General features: G+C 40.2%; 1 protein-coding gene across 4 annotated transcripts in view; it reads right to left on the reverse strand.

Annotated features, from left to right (window-relative positions):
- LOC131478359 (cytochrome P450 2J1-like) overlaps nt 1-25,397 on the reverse strand; it is a 74,212-nt gene that overhangs the window by 13,069 nt on the left and 35,746 nt on the right. For 3 of the 4 annotated variants that reach the window (XM_058657267.1, XM_058657254.1, XM_058657260.1), the window contains exons 2-8: nt 22,680-22,842; nt 18,068-18,217; nt 17,202-17,362; nt 15,175-15,351; nt 14,008-14,143; nt 11,191-11,378; nt 3,464-3,602 (exon numbers count right to left, since the gene is read on the reverse strand). In XM_058657267.1, coding sequence (XP_058513250.1) covers nt 3,464-3,602; nt 11,191-11,378; nt 14,008-14,143; nt 15,175-15,351; nt 17,202-17,362; nt 18,068-18,217; nt 22,680-22,842 — 1,114 coding nt within the window. The remainder of the gene's footprint in view (nt 1-3,463; nt 3,603-11,190; nt 11,379-14,007; nt 14,144-15,174; nt 15,352-17,201; nt 17,363-18,067; nt 18,218-22,679; nt 22,843-25,397) is intronic. The other variant, XM_058657276.1, reaches the window with a different exon arrangement.

Consider the following 25,397-nt stretch of genomic DNA (forward strand, 5'->3'; position numbering starts at 1 on the left):
CCAAGGCACTCAAGTATGGGTGCAGAGATTCCAAGTGACAGCTTAATGCACTGAGCCACAAAGCTTTCCCAGCTTCCTAATCTCTAAGCTGGTGGCAATAATTCAAATTCTGCCAGGTCATTTAAAAGGAAATAGAAGAAGACCTTGAAAAATGGAGAATCTTACTGTGTTCCTGGATTGGCAAGGTTAGCATTATTAAAATGAGCATATGACCAAAAGCAATACATAGATTCAACATAATCCCAATCAAAATCCTAACAATATTCTTCTCAGAAATAGAAAAGATTATACAAAAGTTCATCTGAAATCACAAAAGACCATGAATAGCTAAAGTTATCCTGTAAAATAGAAATGAAGCTGGAGGAATCACAATTCCAGACCTCAAAACATATTTCAGAGCAGTGGTTATTGAAACAGTCTTGTACTGATACAGAAACAGAGAAGAAGACCAGTGGAACAGAATAGAAAAACCAGAAGGGAGCCCATACATGTAAATTCAACTAATCTTTGGCAAGAAAACTGAAAACAATCCAGACAAAAATCCTGGTCTATTCAACAAATCTATTAGGACAATTGGATAGCAACTTGCAGAATTAAGAAGCAAGACCCACACCTATCACATTATATGAAAATTAGCTCTAAATGGATCAAGGACCTAAATCTACACCAGAAACCATCAAACTATTAAAGGAAAACATAGGAAGCACACTCCAAGATATAGGAATAGGGAAAGACTTTTTAGAAAAGACACTTAGGGCCCAGTACAGTGGCTTAAGTCCTCATCTTGAAACCACCAGGATCCCATATGGCACCGGTTCTAATCCTGGCAGTTCCACTTCCCATCCAGCTCCCTGCTTGGAGCCTGGGAAAGCAGTTGAGGATGGCCCAAAGCCGTGTAGCCCAAAAGCACCCGTGTAGGAGACCTGGAGGAAATTCCTGGCTCCTGGCTTCAGATCAGCGCAGCACTGGCTGTTATAGTCACTTGGGGAGTGAATCATCGGGCAGAAGATCTTCTGCTCTGTCTATCCTCCTCTGTGTATATTTGGCTTTGCAATAAAAACAAATAAATCTTTAGAAAAAGAAAAGAAAAGACAGCAAAAGCAAAGGCAATCAAAGTCAAAATAAACAAATGGGACTACAACAAACTAAAAAGTTTCTGAATAGCAAAGGAAGCAGTTAAAGTGTAGAAGCAACCAACAGAAATGGGAGAAAATTTGCACATACTATCCAAGTGTTAGGGGACTAATATCCAGAATCTACCAAGAGCTTCAGAAACCCAGGTACAGAAAAAAACAAAAAAACAAAAAACAAACAAAAAAACCCAAAACAAAATTTAAAGTAACCCAACCCTGTAGCAAAATGGACAAAGGAAAATAACAGACATTTTTCAAAAGAATAGATTCAAATGGCTAACAGACATATGAAAAGATGCTCAGGCTCCCTAGCCATAAGTGAGATACAAATGAAAACCACCTTGAGGTACCACCTAACTCCAGTGAGACTGGCCTACATTCAGAACTCAACTAACAACACCTGCTGATGTGGATGTGGGGAGAAAGGCACCCTCCTTCACCACTGGTGGGAGTGTAGGCTAATACAATCACTGTGGAAATCAGTATGGAGAGTGCTTGGAAAATTGCAAATAAACCTGCCATATGACCCAGCTACCCAATAAAAGTGGAATCTGCATATGAGAACAGGATCTGTAATCCTATATTTACAGCAGCACAATCTACAACAGCAAAGACATGGAAACAATCCAGATGTGCGTCCAAAGAAAAGTGGTTAAAGAAACTGTGGTACATTAACTCCATGAAATATTATTTGGCTATTAAGAAGAATGAAATTATATTATTTACACATAGGTGGTCCCAATTAGAGACTATTACGCTCAGTGAAATGAATCAATCACAAAAGAACAAATACCATATTTTCTCTCTTATATAAGGAAACCAGCATGGAAAGCGTAACTTCAATAATCTAATCCATACTATTTTTTGTTTGTTTGCTTGCTTGCCTGTATCCCATGTGTTTTGATGTTTTTTATTACAGTTTGTTTATTCCACATAATCTCTTTTCTCTTGTCGAATTTATCACTGGCTCATGGATTACATGGTGGCATCAATTTTCCCAAGAGACTTCAGTGTTTCCTTTTTGTCACTCATGTGTTGGTTACTCAGTGGCACATTTTTTCATGGTATTGTAATTTGTTGTTTTTTGTTGTTGTTGTTGTGGCTGTTCTAACTCATACCAGTTGTTGACCTTGTTTCATGGCTTCTCAATTACAGAAATGTATAGTGATGGAGTACTGGGGTCTATCAAATACAGATATGGAGGTATAATGGAACATGTATCCCTGCTCCTAGACGAAAAATGGATTCTGAATGAAACTGTTGGACATGTGTCCAATGAGATGCTGGACTGTCTGACATTGTCTGTATCAACAATGTCAGGGTACACTTAAATAAGAGACTGACAGGATTATGTTCCTTATGAAGGACTACACCATTGTAGTACAATGGGGAAAATCTGTCTGGGGTGGGAGTTTGAGGGGAATCCAAGTGTATACAAAATTGTACCACATAATTCAAAATTCAAAATAAAAATATAATAAAAAATTCTGTCAGATCAGTTAGAACATATGGTCCATAAGGAAAGTGTTGTTTTCTATTTCTTTCATTGTCAAATCTTCAGGGATAAATGCTTAATACACAAGAGATACTCTATAAATATTTATGAATTAAGGATCTGGAAAGGTATTGATATAATTCAATGCTTACAATATGCTAAGAATTTTAAAAATGAGTTTGTGGCATTATGAACTAAAAATACTCTTGGTAGCCAATAGCTTATAAACATGTACAGAAATTGTCACTACATCATCTTTTCCACTTTTGAAGCAATACAACTTATAAATGTGCCAACTATATTTTTAACAGGTAACTAATTTATTAAAGGATAAAAAGACCTCTAAAGAGAGATCTTACATGTAAGGCCCAGTCCAGTGAAGGTGGTGGTGTTTATGGAATTACTGCCTGATGGCCATATTGGTACACAGGCTCACCCTCCTGCTGACAGCTTTTTGTCATCCTTACTGTACATCAGCTATATTCCTGTGTAAGAATCTTTAAGAATAGTTTGAGATAATTAAACACTCTGTAAAGATGCCAGGTGCCTCCAACTTCATTGTGTGCAAAAGGCAGGCAGAAGTCTCTGTCTCCAGTGTTCTGGAGCACAGAGAGAGACTGAAATTTCCATTAGAACTAAGAGAGGTTTTAGGAAATAACAGCAGACCAGAGCAATGCCCAGCCTGGGGAATCCTGCCTTTGCAACAGGCAGCAAGATGGTGTCATGTGGGTGGGGCTGTCTGGAGACATTCCAGTTACGGCAAAGGAACAGGGAGAGAAGGAAAAAACAGAGAGAGGAACTCTGGACTCTCACACTGTTATTCATTATAACTCACCTATTGAGAAAGGCAGAAAGGAGTCCTTCTTCTTAAATTGTCCATTCTCCAGAAAATGCTCTGGATTGAAGGTGTCAGGAGTGGCCCATTCTTTTGGATCCTTGTGCAGTGCAGTCAAATTGGTCATGACCAGAGTCCCCTATAGAAAGCAACTCAGATTTAGATGAGGCTACAACCCATGCAGTGGTGGTGGTGATCCCTGGTCTCCCACACCAAGGCCTTGTCAGAGCCTGATCACCTGTTCCTTCCCAAACACATTCACCCTGAGCCTACTGCCTCAGGCTCCTCCCCTTTGCATAGGAGAGCTTTAGGTTTTCCCAGCAGAGTGTGGATAATCTTGATGGTATCAAAGATCATTTCTACAAGGAGAGGTTAGTGTAGGACTTGGAAGGTGACATGAATTCAAGACAGCTGTGCCACTAGACTAGCTGTTTTAACATTAGACCATGATCAACTCAGCTGCTCAATGAAGTAATGACTGGCAACTCTAATCAATGTCTCTGCCATTCTCTTCCTTGCACAGATTAGTACACGGTACTTATTCCCACAGTAGGTTAAAAAGATCAGGTAGCCTAGCATAAGCAACTCTTGTCCATCGAATTATACAGCAAGAAATTGAGAAGTCACCCAGAGTGAGCTTTGCCTTCATGTAGCCAATAAGTGGGTCTGACTGATGCTACTTTAAATTTTGTTGATTTTATCTCATCCACATCTACTACTATCACATCAAGTACCTAAACTCCTGCAATCACTGGTTCTCTATGCTGCAATCCTGTCATACGCTTTAAATGTGCTCCAACCCTGAAAGCAGAATGAACTTTGAGCATTACATAATCATATCATGCCCCCACTCGCTTCAAAGTTAACAGTCCGTAAATTCCCTCTGCTCTTAGAATAAGCACATGTTTCTACCTGTCTGGTCAAATTCGTCCTCTCTCTGTGTTACCACAATATTGGCTTACTTCCAGCTTCTCTTTTTTTGAAATCTGAAATTTTTATTCACAAAGAGTACATATTTTATCTATTTCATATATAAAATTATAAGAAGATAATCATACTCCCTCCAGGTTCTTAATAATGTGTTCCTACTTATTGCAAAGGCCTTTAAATTTCTTTAAAAATTATTTGATTTGAAAGATGAGAGAAACACAGCACAGAGAGAGAGAAATAGGAAAGAGGAAGGGAGGCAAAGAGCAACAGAAATAGGTAACAGGAAGGGAGGGGGAGAGACAGAGACCTTTAATCCACTAGTTTACTCCCCAAATCCTACCACAGCCAGCTCAAGCCAGGTACCAGAAACTCAGTCTCCCAGCAGTGGCAAGGCCTCAATACTTGAGTCATCTGCTGCTGCCTCCCAGGATGCACATTAGCATGGAATCTGATTGGAGTTGTTGGGCTCTCTGACCAGGTTCTCTAATATGGGATGTGAGATCCCAAGTGGGAGCTTACTACTATACCAAACGCCTACCCAATACCGCCTTTTTAAACACTGATCATCTTGTCAGCATCACTTTATCATTGAGCTAACTAACCCAGCCGCAGCATCTGCCTCTAGCTTCCTGCTAATGCAGATCCAGGGAGGCACCAGGTGATGACTCAGCTAACGGGGTTCCTTCCAAATGCAACTTACTGAGTTCCTGACTTCGAATTTCATCCCCTGACCCTTGGCTGTTGTATGGATTTGGGAATTAAACTAGTTGGTAGATTTCTGTCTCTCTCTCTCTCTGCTTCATAATTTTTTTAATGAACCAATAAAACTGAGATCTTAATTTATTCATCTATAAAAATGGAAGCTCTGAGGATTATATAACATGCACAGAGTCACCCAGAGAGAGGAGATACAGCAAAATATAAATCTATCCCCATTAGGTCTATCTGAGCTCAGTCATGGCTCCTAGCCTCTGAAACATGTAGTTAACTAGATTTATCATTTATCAGAAGGGTTATTAAAATTACATCAAAGTAAGAGATAATAAAAGTCCGTTAAACTCAACTGAGTCACTGCATTTACATTAGTTGCTATAAAAATACAAACAGAAGCTTAGAACTCAGTTTGGCATCCACCCAGAAGACTGTCCATTAGAAAGGCAACAGTCAATGCAGCACCTGCTTCTCCTGGCTCTGGAGGGACAGGATTCAGAGTGTCCAGGGGGAAAGTTCTTCTGTTTCTATCTCTTGAGACTGTCCCTAGGTAAGACATATTGTGGGGGACTTAGACAAAATTCGATAGGTCCACAGGGGCTGGGCAAGTTAACCAGCAAATAAGGAAAGGAACTGCAACTGTGCAGTATGGAGAGAGCACCACATGGTGCAGGAAAGCTGCCCTTTAAGAGTAGATGGATAAGGTGGAGTAAGGGAGGATTCTGTGAAGACTGAAAATTTAACATGAGAGAAGTGAGAAAATTTGATGGGACATAAAGTTAAAATAAAACAATTACTGTAGCAGGAGGCTGGTTCAGCAAAAACTATCAGAACAAATCAGATTTTAGATTTCACTTTTGGTCACTTGTTATTTGAGATGTTTTATTTAAACTTAACTTCTTTGGGCCTTGACTTCCTGATATATAGGGAGAACACAGAATTCATGATATTATTATTATGTGTTATTACGGAGTTTTCAACACATAAGGTTGCTTAATGAGTATTTGCTCTTTACTCCCTTTCTAATGGTAAATATTTCACACACTTGGATTAGTTTCCTTGTGAAATATTAAGTTCCCCATCATGGAGATATAAGAATAAGCTGTTGCATCATATCAGAGAAAACATATGATATATACATGTATATATTTCTGATTGATTTATTACATTGAGCATAATGCTGTGTAGTTGGGACCATTTGGTTGCAAAGTTGCAATTTCATTCTTTTTTTTTAACTTCTTTTTATTATTCACATTTATGATACCATTCCATAGGCCCATGCATTTGCCTTATCCCCTCCTCAGTTCCCTCACCCATAACCGAGTTCCCCTCTGTCAAAAATACAGTATAGTATAGTTTTTCATATACAGTCATATGTCCAATATTGTGGGAATAGACAATGGCAGAGAGTCCAGCATCATCTTGTCAAGGTATAGCAAACGGTTTCATTGGAAGTCCAGCTTTGTCTGGAAGTGGAGAAACACACTGTAATGTATCATCACATCTGGAAATTATAGTCTCCATTACACAGTTACTATACATCCCCTTAAATCATAAGCCACAAAACAAAATTAACAACAGGAAGAAAAAAAAACAAGAAATTAACAACACCATGAAGTAAATAACATGCTACTAAATGACTAATGTGCCACTGAAGAAATGAAAAAGCAAATCAAGACCTTGAAGAAAATGATGGTACTGTTTGATCTATGAGTCACTGAAAAATCTAATGGGAAGAAAGTGTTGCGAAGAGATGAAACTAACCAAAAAAATAAAAATAAATGAGATACAGTTTCTGCTGATCTATGTTGATGAAATGTGTCTCCTGAAGGCAACAAATAGATAGGTTTTATTTTTTTTAATCCGATCCACTAATCTATGGCATTTGAATGATGAGTTTAAGCCATTTACATTCAGGATTAATATGTGTGGGTGGTTATTTGGTTCTGTCATTTTAGCAATGGTTTCTTCATTGACTTTGTTTTCTGTTGTTCATTTACTGGGATGTTCTTCACATTTATCATTGGTTTTGTTGGGTGCTATTCGGCTTATTTGTCAAGAAAATATCTTTAAGTATCATTTGTAGGGCAGGTTAGGAAGAGGCAAATTCTTTTCTTTACTGTGGAAGAATTTTATTTCCTTTTCAAAGACAAAGCAAAGTGTTGCTGGGTACATTATCCTGATCAACAGTTTTTACTTTTAGAATCTGGAAGATGTTGCTCCATTCTCTCCTGGCCCGTAGACTTTCCTGTGAGAAGTCTCCTGCGAGTTTAGTTAGCGTTCCTTTAGATGTCAGTTGATTTTTTTCATGTGCACATTTAAGGCTCTTTCCTTATGTTCCATTAAAGAAAGGTTGATTACATTGTGTCTTGGTGAAGATTGCTTTTGGTCAAGCGTGCTGGGAGTTCTGTGCCCCTCCTGGATCTTGTTTCCCAATTCTTTCTCCAGATTAAGGAAAGTTTCCCTTATTATTTCATTATATACATTTGTAAACCCACCTTCTCTTTTGCACCTTCTAGGACGCCTCTAACTCTTATATTTGGCCTTTTTTTTTTTTTTATAATCCATTTTATTGTATTGTTGTTGACAATCTTTACATAGTTAACTATAGTTGAAGGAAAATCAAGAAAGAGAAGAGAAAAAAAAAGGTTCAGGGGGATAGGGAGGTGGGCAATGCTATTATGTCCATATTGTTTCCATCATGTATCTGAGGTAAAAGGGGATATTGAGGGAGAAGCCCCACCCGGTTTCCCGCCCACCCCAAGTCCCGGATGTGGGGCATGCTCTGAGATATGTGCTCAAGTGGAGTTAATAGTTCTCCAGTTATGAGTCACTGCCAGTTTCGCTCGATGAGGTGGTCCACTGATTGATATGGTCCATCATGAAGTCTCCATTTGTCCCATATTTCGCTGCCAACATGTAGCTGAGATGAATGATTGTCCTATTCTGTCTTCTGTCTTTTCTTGGTTAGAATTCTGAGTCCAGCAGTTCAAGTGGGGAGATCTCCAAAGATACTTTGAGGTATTCCCAGACCAGATTCTTGTATGTTCTAGCAAGCACAGGGCCCGGCACAGTCCATCACCCTGATCAGCTGGTGGTTGCAATTGCTGTGTTGGTTCTGTTTTCAGTCCCGAGTTGCACTGGAACCAATGGGTGTTGCAGTCCAGTCTGGTTCGGCCCTTACATCAACCAGTGGGAGCTGCAGCATAGTCGGGGCGACCCACAATAACCCCCACCAAGCCTGCCCCCTACCCTGGTTTGCCAATTTGTGTAGCAGAAGACCAGTCTGTCCCCCATCCCATTTGGCTCTGGTACTTGTCAATGGGTATTAAAGCTTTTTAATAGTTTCTTCCAATTCTTGAATATTTTTTTTTGTTTGATCCAAGCTCTGCTTGCAGTTTTTTGTTTGTTTTCTCTTGGTGACAAGAAATATCTTTTAATTTTGAGATTGTTTCTTCTGCCTCCTTCATTCTATTTTGGAGACTCCCCACTGTATTTTTGATTTGCTCCACTGTATTCTTCATTTCTGATCTATCAACTTTCATTTGATTCATTCTAGTGTGGCATATTCCTTGAATGCCTGCTTTATGTGCTTCTAGTGGATGATAAGAAACTTTATAACCAGTGCTTTGAATTCTGTATCTCCCATTTTCTCATCCTCAGTGAACTCTGAGGTTGTCAAAGGGTTTTACTCCTTTGCAGGGGAGTCTTCAGTATTATTCACTGTGCGTTTGTCTCTTCTTTTGCTCTTGGTCATTGTACTTCTGGTTATCAGATTCTTCCTTGGGGTAGGTTTCTAAACTCTGCCACCCACATGTATGCAGTTTGATTTTATTTATTGCAGCTGGTACATGGCTCTTTGTTTGCAGTCACTTGTGCCACTCCGTCCAGTGAGTTCCAGGTCTGGGTTCTTATGTTCGATTTCCACTGTGTTCTCTGTCGTCCCAGCTCCTAGCCCACCAGTCTCCACCTCCTGTGATAACATGCTTAGGTTGCACCGTTGTCTGTACAAACTTTCTCCCAATTCCAGTTAGAGTATGTCGCAAGATTAGGGAGACACCAGGTGTCGTATATAGCTAGGTTGTTTGTGGCTGTGATCTTGCCAGAATCTGTTGGCTGTTAGTTCTGAGGATCACACAGACCTATTTTGTCCCGTTTGACCCCACAGTCTGTATTACTTTCCTGTGGGATCAATGCAATGCAATGAGCTCAGTGAGTTCTCCCTGAGCTCAGTACTTGCATAGCTCCCTGCTCTCCCTGCAGTCTTAAATTCTTTGCCACACCATACAAAATGGTGCCTGATGTGCCACTACTACAGTTCTTCATATGCTGGTCATCAGGTGTGATGTCTACCCTGACCTATCTTGGGTGGAACCTGTAGGTCGCCAGATTGTTGCAGTTCACTAAGCCAGAAATGGGTTCGCTCCCAGCTCAGTGCATGTGCAGTAGTGTCCAGTGCCCTTGCCTCCTTAAACAAAATAGGGCCCAATACAGCTCTAGAGGATGGACTGCGTTGTGAAATCCACCCTGTTCCCACACTGTCCATCTGTGATATGCTGCTGTCTCTATTCTTGGTCAAATCTAAGAGACCAGCAGGACCAGCAGTTCTTTGTCTGGGTTCACCTCCTGAGCTCCTGGTGAAAGTCTCTTCCCTCCTTGGTGTAATTCTGGCTGCCATTGGAGTTCAGATTGCCACTTGCTGAATGCCTCTGGGTTATCAGTGACTGCAACACCTCACCACTTTTTTTGCTGCCTTCCTGTGTCTGTCAGTCTCCAGGTATCCCTCTGCTGTTATTCTGTTCTCGCCTTTTTCCTGGAATGTGTCCTCTCTGCTTCACATTGGCTCTTATTTCTCTGTCTGTTTAAATGTGTCCTTACTGTATTCCACCATCATGATCCACTCAAATTCACTCTTTTTAATGGCTGGGTCATGTTCTATAGTGATCAATAACACTTTCAATCCTGTTTTTCCTACAACTCATGTTTTTTGCATTTTTGTTTTTATTTTCATTCTTACAAATATTTTTGTCTTATTAATTTTGTTGATTTGTAGGTGATATGGTTACGTCATTTTATCATAGAAGGGTTTTTCTTTTGAATTTTTTTTTTTTTTAGGTTTTTCAGCAACACATTGATCATTCTGTAGCATGGTATTTAACTACATCGTGTTGTGAAATTTAAAATTTTGTTTTAAGACTTAATTTAAGGGCATATATAGTAACTGTGTATTACATTCTATCATATACAGATGTGAAAATAAAACTTAGTATACATCTCTACTTTCAAATAAAAAATGGACTTCCAATGAAAGTGTTCATTATAATTTGACAATAGGATGCTGGAATGTGTAGCATTATCTGTACCTATAATGTCATGATATACTTAAAGAGCAGAATGACGGACTTATGACTGCTCATAAAGGACTGTACTACTGTAATGATCCAGGGCAATTAGTGACATGGGAGGGAATTTTTTTGGGGGGGGTAAAGGAAGTACTGGAAACTGTGAAATTGTACCACAAATTAACAAAAGAGGAAAAGCTGTTAAATATCACTTCTATTGTGTTAGAAACACAATCATTGATGTAATGGTGGCCCAACTGGTTTCAAATGTTCTTTCAACATTTCAAACAAAACCTGCATTATATAAACAGAATTTCCCAAAGTCTGTTTGGCAGGTTCCCAGTTCCTCAGAAATGCTTTCCCAAGAGAATAAAAAAAAACATTCTGTGGGAACATCAAAGAAGTAACTCTGACTTGGTGTGTGTCCATAAATATTCATGACATACTTTAATGGAAGTGAGAATATAAAGTTCCAAAACAAAGCAAGGACAGTCCAGCATTGGCCTCAATATGTTACACTTGGAAATCTCCCCTTCTCCATGCCCCATAACCTCATTAGTATATATAGTTATACTAATATTCTAAAGAGAGGGCATGAGGGAAATTGATATTAAATGATAAGTAACATATATATTTTCCCATTTAATCTATTCCCCAGAACAAGAATATCTGTCACTCTTCAAGTTCAGGCTCCCATTATTTTATAGGGGGTTTGAAGATCTAAGGTTGGGAGTGCTTAATTACCTTGGGCAGGTGGTATCCGGCCAAATTGGTATCAACTGTCACTTCCCTGGGCACATTCAGGGGGACGACGTTACCCATTCTCTGAATCTCATGGATGACAGCATTTGTGTAGGGCAGGGATTCTCGGAAAGCCATGCTTGGCTGCTGCCACCGGCCAATCACACTGTCAATCTCAGCATGTACCTTTTCTGGAAAGAAGAGGAGATTCCATTTCTGTGAAGGTTTCATATAGGTCCCAAAGATTTCACCTGCTATGGTTCCATTCGTGATCAAATTTGGAAGAATAAAATGGTTCTCAACTCTTCAAAAGGCTGATTATAAAACTGCCAACTCCATAACTTTTCTTGAGCCCGGCTAGGCTTAGGAATAGAATAACCAGATTAACATGGCTAAACTTGTAGTAGGATTTTTTCTTAGTGCATTCAGGCCACTAAAGCAAACTACAAGAGACTGCATGGTTGATAGACTATAGGAATTTACTTATCTCAGTTCGAGAGCCTGGGAAATCCAAAATCCAGGTACCAGGATGTTTTGTTATTCAGTTTCTAGCTCAAGGATGGCTCCTTTTCATTGTATTTTCATGTGGTGAAGGAGCAAGGCAGATCTCTGGGATGCTTTTGGTAATGTCATTAATCCTAATCATGAGTTAATCACTCTCCAAAGGCCCTACACCCTAAAGAGTAATAGGGGTCATGAGAATTCAACATAAGACGTTTGTGGGTGAATGTTAATTTTTCAGGCCTTTGCACATACATGCATAATTTGTCAAAGTGATACACAAGGAGTCTTTGTAACATATGTGGACAAATGAAAATAAACAGATAGTGCAAATCCCCAAGACCCCTAATCTAAAACAGAAAGTTGGTCCTGAGACAAGATCGATCTAATTGCTCTCTCATGCTGTACAACATTGCTGTTGTAAGCCATTCAGATTCTTCGGGACGAACTTTCCTCATTTAATCAGCGAGAATAAATTTACATTCATCTTAAGGATTGCCATATAAAACGTACATGAATTGATTTTTGTGAGTATACAATAAATAAAAGAAATTTCTAGCCATACTCAATATATGTTTCATTTTTTCCTGTAGTAAGATAGATTTTTGGCTAGAAGCCTGGGTGTCCAGCTGAAGACTTTTTGCACCTTGCAAAATTGAAACTCAATTTCAGTTGTCAACCCTATTTTCCCCATGATGAGCTTCTGGACACAGCTATGCTTCCTTCAGTTTCCATGAATTTGATCATTTTAAAAAAAAACTCATGTAACTGGAAAAGTGTTTGTGATTGCATATCTTCAAAGTTCATCTATATTACAGCCTGTGTCAGAATTTCATTCCTCATTAAAACAAAATAATCTGCATTTTATGAATCTACTCACTTTTGAAGGGTCCTTGGGCTGCCTCTACCCCTTGATTATTGTGAATAACACTGTTGTAAACACGGGTGTCAACATCTGTCATTTTATTCCATTATTATTTTGGATAGAACATTCCAGAATCCAAGTACATATGCTAAGTTAGTAACTATAAACCTTTGAAGAAATATTCCAGTTGGAAATGCACTTCAAACCATGACCCAGGACACATATACATAAATGTAAACACATTGAAGGCATGCATTTTTGCCCACATGTAATGAAATAAAACTTCATGGGCAGTCGCCTAATGTTTCTGGTTTTCTCTTGGAAAGAGAAATTTGGTCTTGCTTCACTAATTGGATTTCATGTCTCATAAATAAACTGTTGCCACGTTTCGTAAAACCATGCAATGACCATTTTCTTCCTCCATAAGTTTAAGCTGTTCTGAGAAGTAGAGGAAGAAAAATGATGAAATCAATCATTCTCTGCAGTGGGGGAGTTCTGTGAATTCGGATGATCCCTATTCAGGATGTTTTTGATTAGAAACTGCACTCTGAATTTTGGTCTTTGCTAGCCTGCCACAACTCTCTCTTGGCATGTTGGGCATCTACATAATCACAGGAGGAGTATACCCACACTCTACTGCAACCTCACTAGGAGTGAGGTTTCATAGGTCACATGCATTTTCTGCAGAGATACTTCAATCTGCAATTGGATTATAGGATTCCAACAACATTGTAAATTGTGGACCATATGCAATGTGCAGCAAATCCAGTTACAGTGGTGCATGAGGCTTTCTCTGGGGGAAGGGACTGTAATACGTGCCTAGAAAGAAGAGCAGAGAAACATCTTAAGAAGGAAGCATTTGAGCAGATTCTTCATGATTGAGGGATTTCTAATGTAGAAAATTTGGGAAAGTGCCTTGTTGGTAGTGAGAAGAGCAGACGTCATGAATAAGAAAACAAGTGTAAGGAAAATGATGTGTAATCTGCATAAACCACCAAGAAGGAGTGAAGTATTGAGGCCAAGCATGCAGAAAAAGGCACATCAGAGGTTTTTATCCAAGAGGAATTTGGGCATTTCCCAGAGGAAAATAGAAATGCAATACTAATCAGAAATGAAAGGTATGAGTAAAATTTTCCTTTTGGTGTGTCAAACTGATTCTTTCCTGGATTTAACCACAAGGTTAATGTATTTTATGGCTTCCCCATCTCTACCTCTCCCTAAATGTCTGCCCAGACTCTGAGCTTCTTGGGCACAGAGCTACTCTGCTATGTTTGTCTTGCCTTGACTCATGAGAATTTTGAGGAAATTTGAAAAAAAAAATCTTGCTCCCTAGTGCACATGACCTCATGGCTGCTTTCTCCCTCCTTCCAGTCCACTAGCCTATGTCTGGGCCCTTTCTTTGTACAGAAGTCACCCTGTTGTCCTGGTCCCACCATGCTCCCTGATAGGCTCACCTTGGACTTCCGGATACAGGGCCATGTACAGCAGACCCCAGCGCAGTGTTGAGGAAGTTGTCTCCGTGCCAGCAAAGAAGAGGTCCAACGTGCAGCAGATGAGGTTTTGTTCAGTGAAACTTGATGTAGTGTTAGCCTTGCATGAGAAATCACAGTGTTCACTGGCTTTTTAGGATGTCATTACCACAGCTCATAAAGGCTTCATTCTAGGACCAGTGGTGGGTTTGGCGGGAAAGGGTCCCAGAAGAAAGGATTTCCCTTAGGTTGTTTATGAAAGAAAGGCTTTTTACAAGAGCACAATTGATGTTTCAAAGATCCCGAGCTAAGAAAGATGTTCCAGCACTTGGTGGGATGAAAATCAAGGCAACTATCACCTTATGTCTATAATTTTGCAAGTAGCAATTACTATAGGAGACTGAATGAGTTGTAAATAAGATCTGTTTCTTCCTTATTACTGTATTGCTTGCCAGGTAGACGACACAGGCCAAGTCATTTAACTCATGCTTATTTGGTTCATGTAACAATTTATTTAACTCTGTGCTGTAGTCAGTGTTTCATGAAATGGAAATAACAGTATGTATTCATTCTGATGATGCTAAAAATCATGTGGGATGAAAAAGGCTCACAGCACAGACCTCACAAGGGTATCTACAGACATCAGAAAGAAAAAACAGAAGTCCTCTTTCCTACAATTTTCATATGTCTTTATCAATATTTTTTAGTTTACGTCCCTCTGATTCCATCAGCAATTCACTGAGACATGCTCTCATTTTACCACCATCATTTTCTAGTTGCTTCTGATTGTCAACAGTGCTCTTAATGTAAATGCACGCACACATACACAATATGGGATAATTAAACTCTTCTCCTATAAAAAGAAAGCAGTGCTTCTATCTGTCAATGGCACTAAGGTAAAGAGAGATGAAAATAAATCCATCAATCTGCCCCAGTACAGAAGAAGCCAATACTCTGAAGTGTCAGAGCTTTTAACGCCATGATTTTTGCCTCCTAGATGTCTCACTGAATTGTACTGCGATACATCCAATTTGTTTTTAACCTGCTTCTAGATATTGACAGAATCTCATGATCCCTAGCTATCAGGGAAATGTAAGGAAAGCCTAAGTCACTGCTCTAAGGTATTTTTACTGAAGTGATGGAACACATTACCATTGTCATTTCCTTGAGGTATGCATCAATGAAGTCTCTTGGTTCTTCAGGGTTCCAATCTTTCTTGTGGTTTTCAATCATATGAGAGACAAATAACTCCAATCTTTCCCAGTTGCTGAAGAGAGTTTGGTGAGGACCAGGAATGAATTTCATTATTGATGGGAAGACATTGTAGAGCTAATTGAGAAAAGCAAATAGACCATGGTGACAACAGAGTAGCACTGCTCTGTTCTTTTTAATACCACAAAAGCAATTCCTCATTGTTTTCTCCTTCATCCATTTTCTTACCTTGCCAGCAAAATATTTCAGAGGTTTTTTAAAAATTCATGGAGAATTTCCATTTTATGCAAAAATCATGTGCAGAGATCAACCTTTTGGCAACAAAAACAACAAAAACAAAAACCATACAACCTAGGAATCACATATCTCAAAGGATCTAGTGTATGGCACTAGGAAGAAGTCAGTCTCAGCATAGTTCCTTTTAGAGAATGTCAATTCTGCCAAAAGTCAGCAAGAAAAAAACATACAATTGATAGTGACATCTGGGTGAAAAAATGTCAAAATCACTGATGTTTTCTAAAATGTTCATGGGGACAATGCCCTAAACAAGTCAGCGGTATGAATAGAAAACTCACTTAAGTAAAGATAAGACAACACCAAAACTGAAGCCTTTACTGGCAGACCATCCATGTAAATTTAGAATTGAAGAAGGAAAAATAATACACAGTAGGAACCATAGCCAACACCATAGGCATCTTAATTTGTTCAGCTTGCACAACTCTGGCTAAAATACCTAACTTGAGGGCCCAGCGGTGTGGCCTAGTGGCTAAAGTCCTCGCCTTGAATGCGCCGGGATTCCAAAAGGGCGCCGGTTCTAATCCTGGCAGCTCCATTTCCCATCCAGCTCCCTGCTTGTGGCCTGGGAAAGCAGTGGCGGCTCACTTGGGGAGTGAATCATCGGACGGAAGATCTTCCTCTATCTCTCCTCCTCTCTGTATATCTGACTTTGTAAAAATCAATAAATAAATCTTTAAAAAAATATTAAACTTGAACAAATGTGGTGCTCAATGAATGGTCAAACTGTTGCTCCCAGGTTACCTGTGAGCAAGAGCAAATGGCAATTTTTTTAAAAGGAGGATCAAGATCCTAAGGCATTTCTTTGGAGAACTGTAACAGGAGGTGAAACAAAATTTTATTAGATGGAAGTAGACTAGATCAAGCAAAAATCAGAAGGTCAGGAGCAAATATCATGTCAGCGCTTGATTTTTTTTTTTCTGAATGCTATAGCCTTCCTGTCTGTTTACTTTCTGGATCATAAAACAATATCTGTTTATGTTGATAATGTCTGGAGAAAATTACTTAGAGAATTAGCAGAGAAATGACCAGAAAATTCTTGCCTGATACTACTTCTCCACATGGCAATGTTAAAGTTCATGCTTTTCAAGAAACAATGGCAATCTAGCAAGAGTTTGTACAATAAGACATTAGTCATCCACCTATGGAACTGGAAGTCGAGCTGAGACTTGAACTCAGGAAGCAAGAGCCTGAAGGGGTGCTTAACTACCAATTCAAAACCCTACACCAAAAATTCCATTTGAAAAGGTTGTATTTTAAGGGCCAGCATACGATGCCATGGGTTAAGCTGCTACCTGCAATGCCAGCATCCCAGAGCAGAGTGCTGGCTCAAGTGCTGGTTACTGTCCTTCTGATACACTTTCTTATAATATGCCTGGGAAGGCAATAACCTGGTTCCCTGACAGCTGTGTGGGTGTTCAGAATAGAGTTCTTGGCTCCAGGCTTCAGCAAGGCCCAGAACAAACCATTTGGAGAGTAAACAAGTGGATGAAGATGTCTTCTGCTTCTCTCTTTCTGTTTCTCAATATCTCTCTATTCTGTCCTTCAAATACATACATGCATCTCTTTTTTGATAAGTGTGTGCTTGGAAGATTCAGAAAAAAGGCAGAACATCTGTCTCTGACATCATCCTTAAAATCCTTAGCCAGAAAATGTAAAGGAAACAGTCTTACCTGGCACTGAAATGTAGGTTCCAAATGTATGACATCGTGTAGTAACTTGAGCAGCTCCTGAAACTGACTATCATGGTACTCAAAACGCTCCCCAAAGGTGATGGAGCAAATAATGTTTGAAACGGCATTGTTGATCTTGAAGTGAGTGTCAAAAGGCTGTCCTGGAGGAGGAGGAAGGGAGAGAGGTATTCTAGAGATTGGCTCATTTTTGCCCCAGAGTAGTAGCCTAGCGGCTTAAGTCCTTACATTATATGCATCCCATTTGGGTGCTGGTTCTAGTCCCAGCTGTCCTGCTTCCCATCTAGCTCCTGCTTGTGGCCTGGGAAAGCAGTTGAGGACAACCTAAAGCCTTGGGATTCTGCAGCTGCATGGAAGACCCAGAGGAGGCTCTTGGCCCCTGGCTTTGGATTGGCCCATCTCTAGCGGTTATGGCCACTTGAGGAGTGAATCAACAGACAGAAAATATTCAACTTGTCTCTGCTCCTCTCTGTATATCTGACTTTCCAATAAAGTTAAATACATATTCAAGAAAAAAGATTGGCTCGTTTCTGTTTTCTGCTAGGAGTCTCCTGACCTAAAATACTAGATATCGAGCCGTGAGACTTTGGCCACAGCACCCTACAGAAGGTTGACGCACAGGAAGTACATAGGCAATGCCATGACAGTGAAACTGAAGACCAAGGTTTACGTTCAGTCATGTGTTCAGTGATGGTCTCCACATTCTTAATTCTAGAACTTGAGGGCAGGTTCTACCTTTGGTGCTTGGCAAAGCGCCTAAAGACAGCACAGCGCTTGAAAACATCTTAAGGGTCTATTTAGAGTCCGCAGGGATCCCACTCTCTGGACCCATGCTCTGCCATGCTTACCACCTTCCTTTTCCATTTCTTCATTGAGGTGCTGAGCCTCTTCCTGAATGCGTTCCTCCAAGCTCTTCTTTCCTAAACCAAAGTTCCTTAGTGTCATCAGAGCAAATCTCCTTTGCTCCTTCCACACCAACCCACTGGACATGATCAATCCTGGGAACAAGAAAACCAGTGCTATAGTACTCTGATTTTTTTTTTATAATCTTAGTTGACTAGGTTACAAAGGGTCAAGGGCTACAGCAAAGTGGGTAAATACCATTGTTGCCACACTAATTTTTCCCCCTGTATCTGGGGTCAGGGGAGAAACAAAAGGCGAAGCCCCATCCAGCCTCCGACTCATCCCAAGTCCTCGATGTGAGGCATGCTCCGAGGGTCCTGCTCAAGCAATTTGATAGTTCAACAGTTCCGAATTGCTGCTGATCTCACTGTTTCAGTCGTGGTGAAATCTATTCAGAATCCACTGGCTGACACAGACTCTTCATGGTTGGAGTTTGAGATCAGCAATTCAGTTGGAGGGATTCCCAAATAAACTTTGTCTGAGGTCATCCGTGACCTGATTCTTGTGTGTGCTTGCCAGTACAGGGTCCAGCACAGTCCTTTGCCCCAATCAGCTTATGCACATGCTGGTCGATGCAATTGCTGGGTCAGTTCTGTTTCCAGTCCTGTCTTCCACACGGACCGATGGATGTTGTAGTCCAGCCTGATCCTGCCCACTTGACACTCAGGCAAACCAGTGGGAGCTGCAGCCTAGTTAGGGTGGCTCCCCATAACCCTATAGTATTCTGATTTTAAAGATATCTGACAAATAATACAAGATTGTGTATCTGATGGTTGGAAGTAGGTGCATTAAGCCAGCTAAGAAATATACGGAGAAATAATCTTAAAGCAAGAGCACAATGGCTAACATTTCCTGATCATGGGTAATCTCAGGTACTTTAACTCTTTTTTATGATTTATATAATTTAGTACTCACAGAAATCCTATGTGACAGTTACACTTACGCTCCTCTCCCATCTTACAGATAGGAAAACTGATGAACAACAAAGCATTAAGCAAATTTTTCTAGATCACACAGTTTGTAAGCAAAAAAAAAACACAGGTATTTAATTTCAATGGTAGCTCATTCCAAAAGCCACACTTACAGTATGAGTTACATAACCATAGTTACATACAATTATGTTATGCTATCTACCAGTGATACATCATGCATAATACAAAGTCTATACTCTTAAGGAACCCAAGAGAGGATTCCAAGATGTCTGAGTTAGGAAATGACATGCCTATATGAGTAGGGGAAGATAAAGTAGGGGAAGATGAAAAGCAAAGTTAATGCCTTCCAAAGGAGAGTTTGAATGATGATTGTAGTGGAAATTCAACAAAAGTATTAGAGGCATCATGGAGCAGCTTGGGCAGTGCCAACACACAGTAGCCACTGGGTACACTGCCAGAGACTCTTGCTAGAGTCTCTTGCTAGGGCTAGAGGAGATGACAGCTTCTGAAAACAAGTTGAGAGCAGTACCAGGAGGCCTACACTGGTGTTAATGCCTGAAGGAGAACTTGTGGGCACAGTTTGGTCCAGAGCCTAGAAGCAGGCAGTATAACCACCTACTTCCTTGAATGCTAAGTGCATGTCTTTTTCGCCATCTTTCCAGGAGGGTTCCTAGTGACAAACAAGAAAGTGGCATTATCTTGACGTCAGCAGACTGTGCTGGCTCAGCAGCGTGCATGCATGGCCAGGAATTTCATCAGAAAGAAAAGTCTGATTTACAAACAGACTTTAGCTCCAACTGAGATGGTTGTGCGGGCCTGGGTGCCCGCTGGACATTGGGAGTCATTCCCATCACCATCCAATCACAAGCTCCAGGACTCAAACTGCCAAGGTTTAGTGTTCACAGGCAAGTGCTTCTGGGAGAGTCTCTACTCTCTTCATGGACAGAGTGAACTTACAGGGGCTAATTGGATCCTTTGTACCCCAGGAATCAGGAAGCCTTATGTAGTATTACTGGGAATTCTGTGACTTTGCTACAGGACATTGAGTCTAATGGTCTTTGGTAAATCACTGTGTCTGACTTCAGACACACAGAGATCCCTACCTGACTAAAGTGTTTTGTTGTAGAGGTTCCATGCTCTTATTAAACACTCACCAATCGTTTTTGTTACTTTTGAGACAACAAGGGTGAGAGTTGTATGCATTGTGAGTTAACCCCCAGGCACTGATCAACTTAGAAAGAGGTGGTAAGTCTGTGATTGTACCAACAGATAAGATGATACCTTCTCTCTTTTACTGTAGTTAAGATCTAAAAAAAAAAAAAAAAACCAAAATAGTACAAAACACAAAATGCCAAGGTGAAATGGTCTGTGCTAGTAGGGAATGCAACACCCGACCAGCACTCCTCCCACTGGTTTAGGTGAGGGACAAGAGTGTGATGGGCAGAGCCGGGGAGAGATGCGATACTCATTGGTTCCAATAGAGGTCGGGGCTCAGAAGAGAACCAACCCAGGGGTTAAAACCATCAGCTGATCGGAGTGATGGACGGTGGCGGGCACTGTGCTTACTAGTAGTACATGTAGGAGCCTGGACTGGGAATGCCTCAAAGTTTTTTTTAGGGGGATTCCCCTGAACAAAATGGAGGAACCAAAGCATTAATCAAAAAAAGATGGAAAATGGAGTAGATGAATCAACCACCTCAGCTTTATGCTTGCAGCGGAAAACTGGACAAGGGGAAACCCTAAGATGGACTATGTCAATCAGTGGACTCTGCACCAGCCTCATCATACCTGGACTGTTGCTGATGATATGTTGGAGCTTCTAATTGATCGAGGTGATGCTCTGCTGGCTCTGCCTACAAACCTGAGAGGGCCTCCCTAAGAGGCCGTTGAACTTGAACTGGACAAGTGGGATGCTGGACTCTGTATGGTGTAAACTTTTAATTAGGGAATCTCAACGGAACTTGAGCTGTGGTTATGCATCAAGGTGAAGGAATTCATGATGGGGGAAGGGTTTTTGGTGAGGGGGGGGGAATCCCAGTACCTATGAAATTGTGTCATGTAATGCAATGTAATTAATGAATAAATGAATATTAAAAAAAAGTGTAAAACTTTAAGAAATGTTTATAAACTTAGTTTCTTAAAAATAAATAATTAAAACATTCAAAAAAAAAAAAGATCTAACATGCACAACTTGGTTGAGACTAGAATCCAGCCACTAGGAGAAGCACAGACTATAGCTGGCCCCACCCAGCACATAAGTTTGTATATTCACTGAAGGACTAGGCACTTCACTAAGCCTTAGAGACATAATTCAAAGATTGAATCCGTCAGAGGAGAAAGCTGCAAGTATTTCCAAAATGCCTAAAAATAAACAGAGAAATAAGAGAAGCAAGAAGAGAGGAAGATTATATGACACCCAAAAGCACAGAATAATTCTTCAATATTAGATTATGAAGAAAAAGTGATTGAAGAAAAGTCTGAAAATGAATAGGAAAAAATGATCACAGGATTACTTAAAAACACAGAAACAAATTAGTGAGATAAATCAATACAAAAATATGGCTGAAATTTATTCAAGAAAATTGGGATACTGAGAGAAATCAATCTGAAATATTAGGAATGAATACTTCAATATGTCACAGTAAAGATGCTATCAGAATCTGCCAGCCCAGGATATTGTATCCAGCAAAACTTTCATTTTTAAATGAAGTCAAAATAAAGACCTTCCAACATAATTTTCCATTGCCCCTACAGCCTTACAAATTATATCAAAGGATGATATGGAGAAACAAAGAATGATTATCACCATGTTGAAAAAGAAGGTGCACCACCTCCTAGTAAAAGTATAAAGGAAATCTAAAACAAATAATATGAAGATTTTTGGAAAAATGTCAGGACCAAGTTTCTACCTTTCAACAATAATCTTGAGGGAATATTGCCTAAACTCTCCAACAAAAGATGCATACTGGCTGGGTGGATAAGAAAGTCAAATCCATTTCCTGCGTTCAAGAAAAAATCTAACCAATAATATGCATAGCCTGAAAGTGAAAAAAATGGGAAAAAATAAAGACAAAAGAAATTGAGCAGGTGTAGCCATTCACTTTAGTGTCAAAACTGTTGAGAGACACAGGGACCAATTCAATTGATGGTAATTGTGAAGATTCATGTCAAACTTCTCTAACAGAGCCTGGAAGATTTGATCTTATAGAGCAAGTCTTTTTGGTAGAGCATAAGGACCTAGAACCAACAGCAGGCACAGCAGAAAGCAGCAGGTCCATATCCATTGTCCCAAGGAAAGAGGTTTAGGATGAGAATGTGAGAAGAAGGAAGCCACTGACACTCCTCTGTAACTGAGTTAGGTGATACCTTCATCATCAAAGACGCCAAAGTTATTTGTTCAGAACACATGGTACTTCCCATATCTCTCTGAGAGTTAATTTCACCAAATCCTCTCATTAGCCACTTTCAATTTCCAAATATCAGTATCTAGCTTCCATTCACAGCCAAAGTTTGATATTGAGGCTGATTGTGGGATCCTGAGAAAATTACAGTCACAGAAGCATGTTTACAAAATCATACCAAAGTTGTAAGAATAACACCAATTTCACGTTAGCCAAAGACTCACCATTTTTCTTGAAGACATGTTCTCGAATAGGATACAAGGGGCGGTCCAAAAAGTTATTTTCCATGTGAACAAGGGCTTCTTTTATTAAGGGCAACCCAGTTAAAATTACCATAGACATGTCACCCAATTCCAGGCGAATAACGTTCCCATATTTCTTCACCATCTGAAAAATAGTTAAGCACACTTGAACATACAGATGTCTGTGTCCTAGAATACATGGGGTATGTGTGGCTGAAGAGCTCACAGCGAGGGGAGTGTGTATGTGTACATGAACACGTGTTTCTGTGTCTGTATGCATCTGCTTTTGTTTGACAGCAGTGGTTCTCTTTTCCTTCTACTCTAATCTGAACTCAGATTCAATTCATTGTGAGCTTGGAAATTACCTTATAAAACACTTCACTGATACATACTAATCAATATATGGAGTGTACATCCCCAAGCACAGTATATGTGACTGTCCTAAAAAACCAAGCTCTCTAAATTAAGCATCTTCGAGTCTAGTGAAGACAGAGATAACAGCATATCTGACCCTCCTAGAAGCTGAGATCTGCTCTGTGTTGGCCTACTGTAGAAAGCACAGGTTTCTTAGCAAACCAGACTTTCTGTTAAAGCAGAAGGCAATATCTCCTTCCACAAACCTTCCTGCAAGAATATGTGATGAAGAATAGAAAGTGCATGATAGGGCATGGTCAGATATGAAGAAAAGCACTGTGGCTCCACGTAATGCGAAAATCCTGTCACTGCAATTTGCTAGGTGTGAGGTCTTGGGGAATTGCTTCAGGTTTTGAATTTCAGCCCCCAGGCTATAAAAGGGAAGAAAGAGAGTAATGACATCAAGGACACTTTATTTTCTATTTCAGGGCACGCAGGCATTAAGTGAGCCTTTGTGAAATGAATGAGTCTTGTGTACAGATGTGTGTGGATGTATGCTCATGGCAACACAGGACAAGCAGAGTCAGAGGATCGCTGCAGCCAACCCTGTCTATGAGGAGCTCAGTTAAGCACGTTTCACATTTTATCTCATTTATCTCACTACTATATCTTGGTGGTTATAAGGATATTATTTGCCTTTCAGAAAAGCTAAATGGGTTATAGCTGAAAATAGACAGCTAAGGTGACCAAGGATTGGATGACAGTGAGTGGTCACTAATCAAAGTGCTTCCACATTGGTCTTGTGTTTACCCAGGTGTGTCTAACTAAAGGCAATGATATCGGAAGGAGGATCCCTTTCTTCCTGGTGCGTGTGGTCTCTCCACCCCATCCCATCTCCATCTCTAGGTACTCACTGATTACAATTCTACTCTTGAAACCTCAGCTTTGTATCCCTACCCCTACCCATCAAAGCATATATAATGGATTCAGTGTCATTATATCATTTTGTTCACAGATCAAAAATCAAGTTTAAACCAGTCATATCTCTGTACTTCCAGTCCAGGGTCTCTCATTAAGTATCCATTTCTAGCATTGTATGTGCTGGCTTGCTATTTAGTACAGAGACAAACCTGAATCTCAAGCTACCCTGCCTCTAAAATACCAGCCATTGCTTCCAAGAAATGGCAGCCATGAATCGATACAAATCAAGCAAATTCTTAGATTTCATATAGCGTAATGTCTTAGTGAACTTTTTTGGCTTTACAAGGATTTCTGAACTAAGTTGAAATACTCAACAATCAAGTTTTTGAAGCTTCTGGAAATCTCATTTAAAATGGATATCAGTATTCTGCCTCTACCAGCTCTCTATGTATATTCCTAGCTCAATAGAATTGGATCAAAACTTTTATTGTATCATCACTCTATACATATGTGTAAGTTAAATAGCCTCTCAATGCTGAATGTGGTGATGTCTAATGATTATTAACCCCATCATCAGGCCAATTACATTACATAGAAAGAATGATTTGGGGCAACTGAAAAGACTTCATAATGCACAGTACAGTTTTTTTTTTACTCTTTTTTTTTAATTGGTTACATTGCATTATGTGACACTGTTTTATAGGCAGTGGGTTTCCCCCCATCCCTCCCCAAACCCGCCAGCCCCGCTCCATGGTGGACTCCTCCACCCTGTTGCATTACCACAGTTCAAATTCAGCTGAGATTCTTTCATTGGAAGCATCTACCAGGCATAAAGTCTAGCATCATATTGTCCAGATAAGTTCATCAGTTCCTTGGGGAGACCATCTCTGGTCTGAAGGTAGAGATGGCAGAGTGTTTTTGACATTTCAAAGGATCTGAATTGCTGCCACCCTCACCACTCCAAGCACAATGCGGTCTCTGGAGAATCCACTGATTGACACAGTCCATCATAGAGTCTCCATTTGCCCAGCACTTACATTGCCAACACATAGCTGAGGTAGTTGATCGACCTGTTCTGTCCTCCGTCAACTGATGGTTAGCTTTAGAGTCCCAAAGTTCGACTGGGGAAATCCCCATAGAGCCTTTCTCAGAGATGTTCCCATACTGAACTCCTGTTTGTACCAGCAAGAACTGGGCCCGTCACAGTCCATCGCCCTGATCAGCTGGCAGTTGCAGTTGCTGGGCTGATTCTGTCTTCAGTCCCGCCTTCCACTGGAACTAATGGGTATCCGCAGTCCAGACTGGCTCTACCCAGCACATACTGGGCCCTCGCCCAAGACAGTGGGGACTGCTGTCCAGTTGGAGCGACCCACAATAATCCCACCAGACTCGCCCCCTACCCTGGTTTGCAAATATGTGTGTCCA

Source organism: Ochotona princeps, chromosome 2 (assembly GCF_030435755.1).
Source record: "Ochotona princeps isolate mOchPri1 chromosome 2, mOchPri1.hap1, whole genome shotgun sequence".
Taxonomy (NCBI): domain Eukaryota; kingdom Metazoa; phylum Chordata; class Mammalia; order Lagomorpha; family Ochotonidae; genus Ochotona; species Ochotona princeps.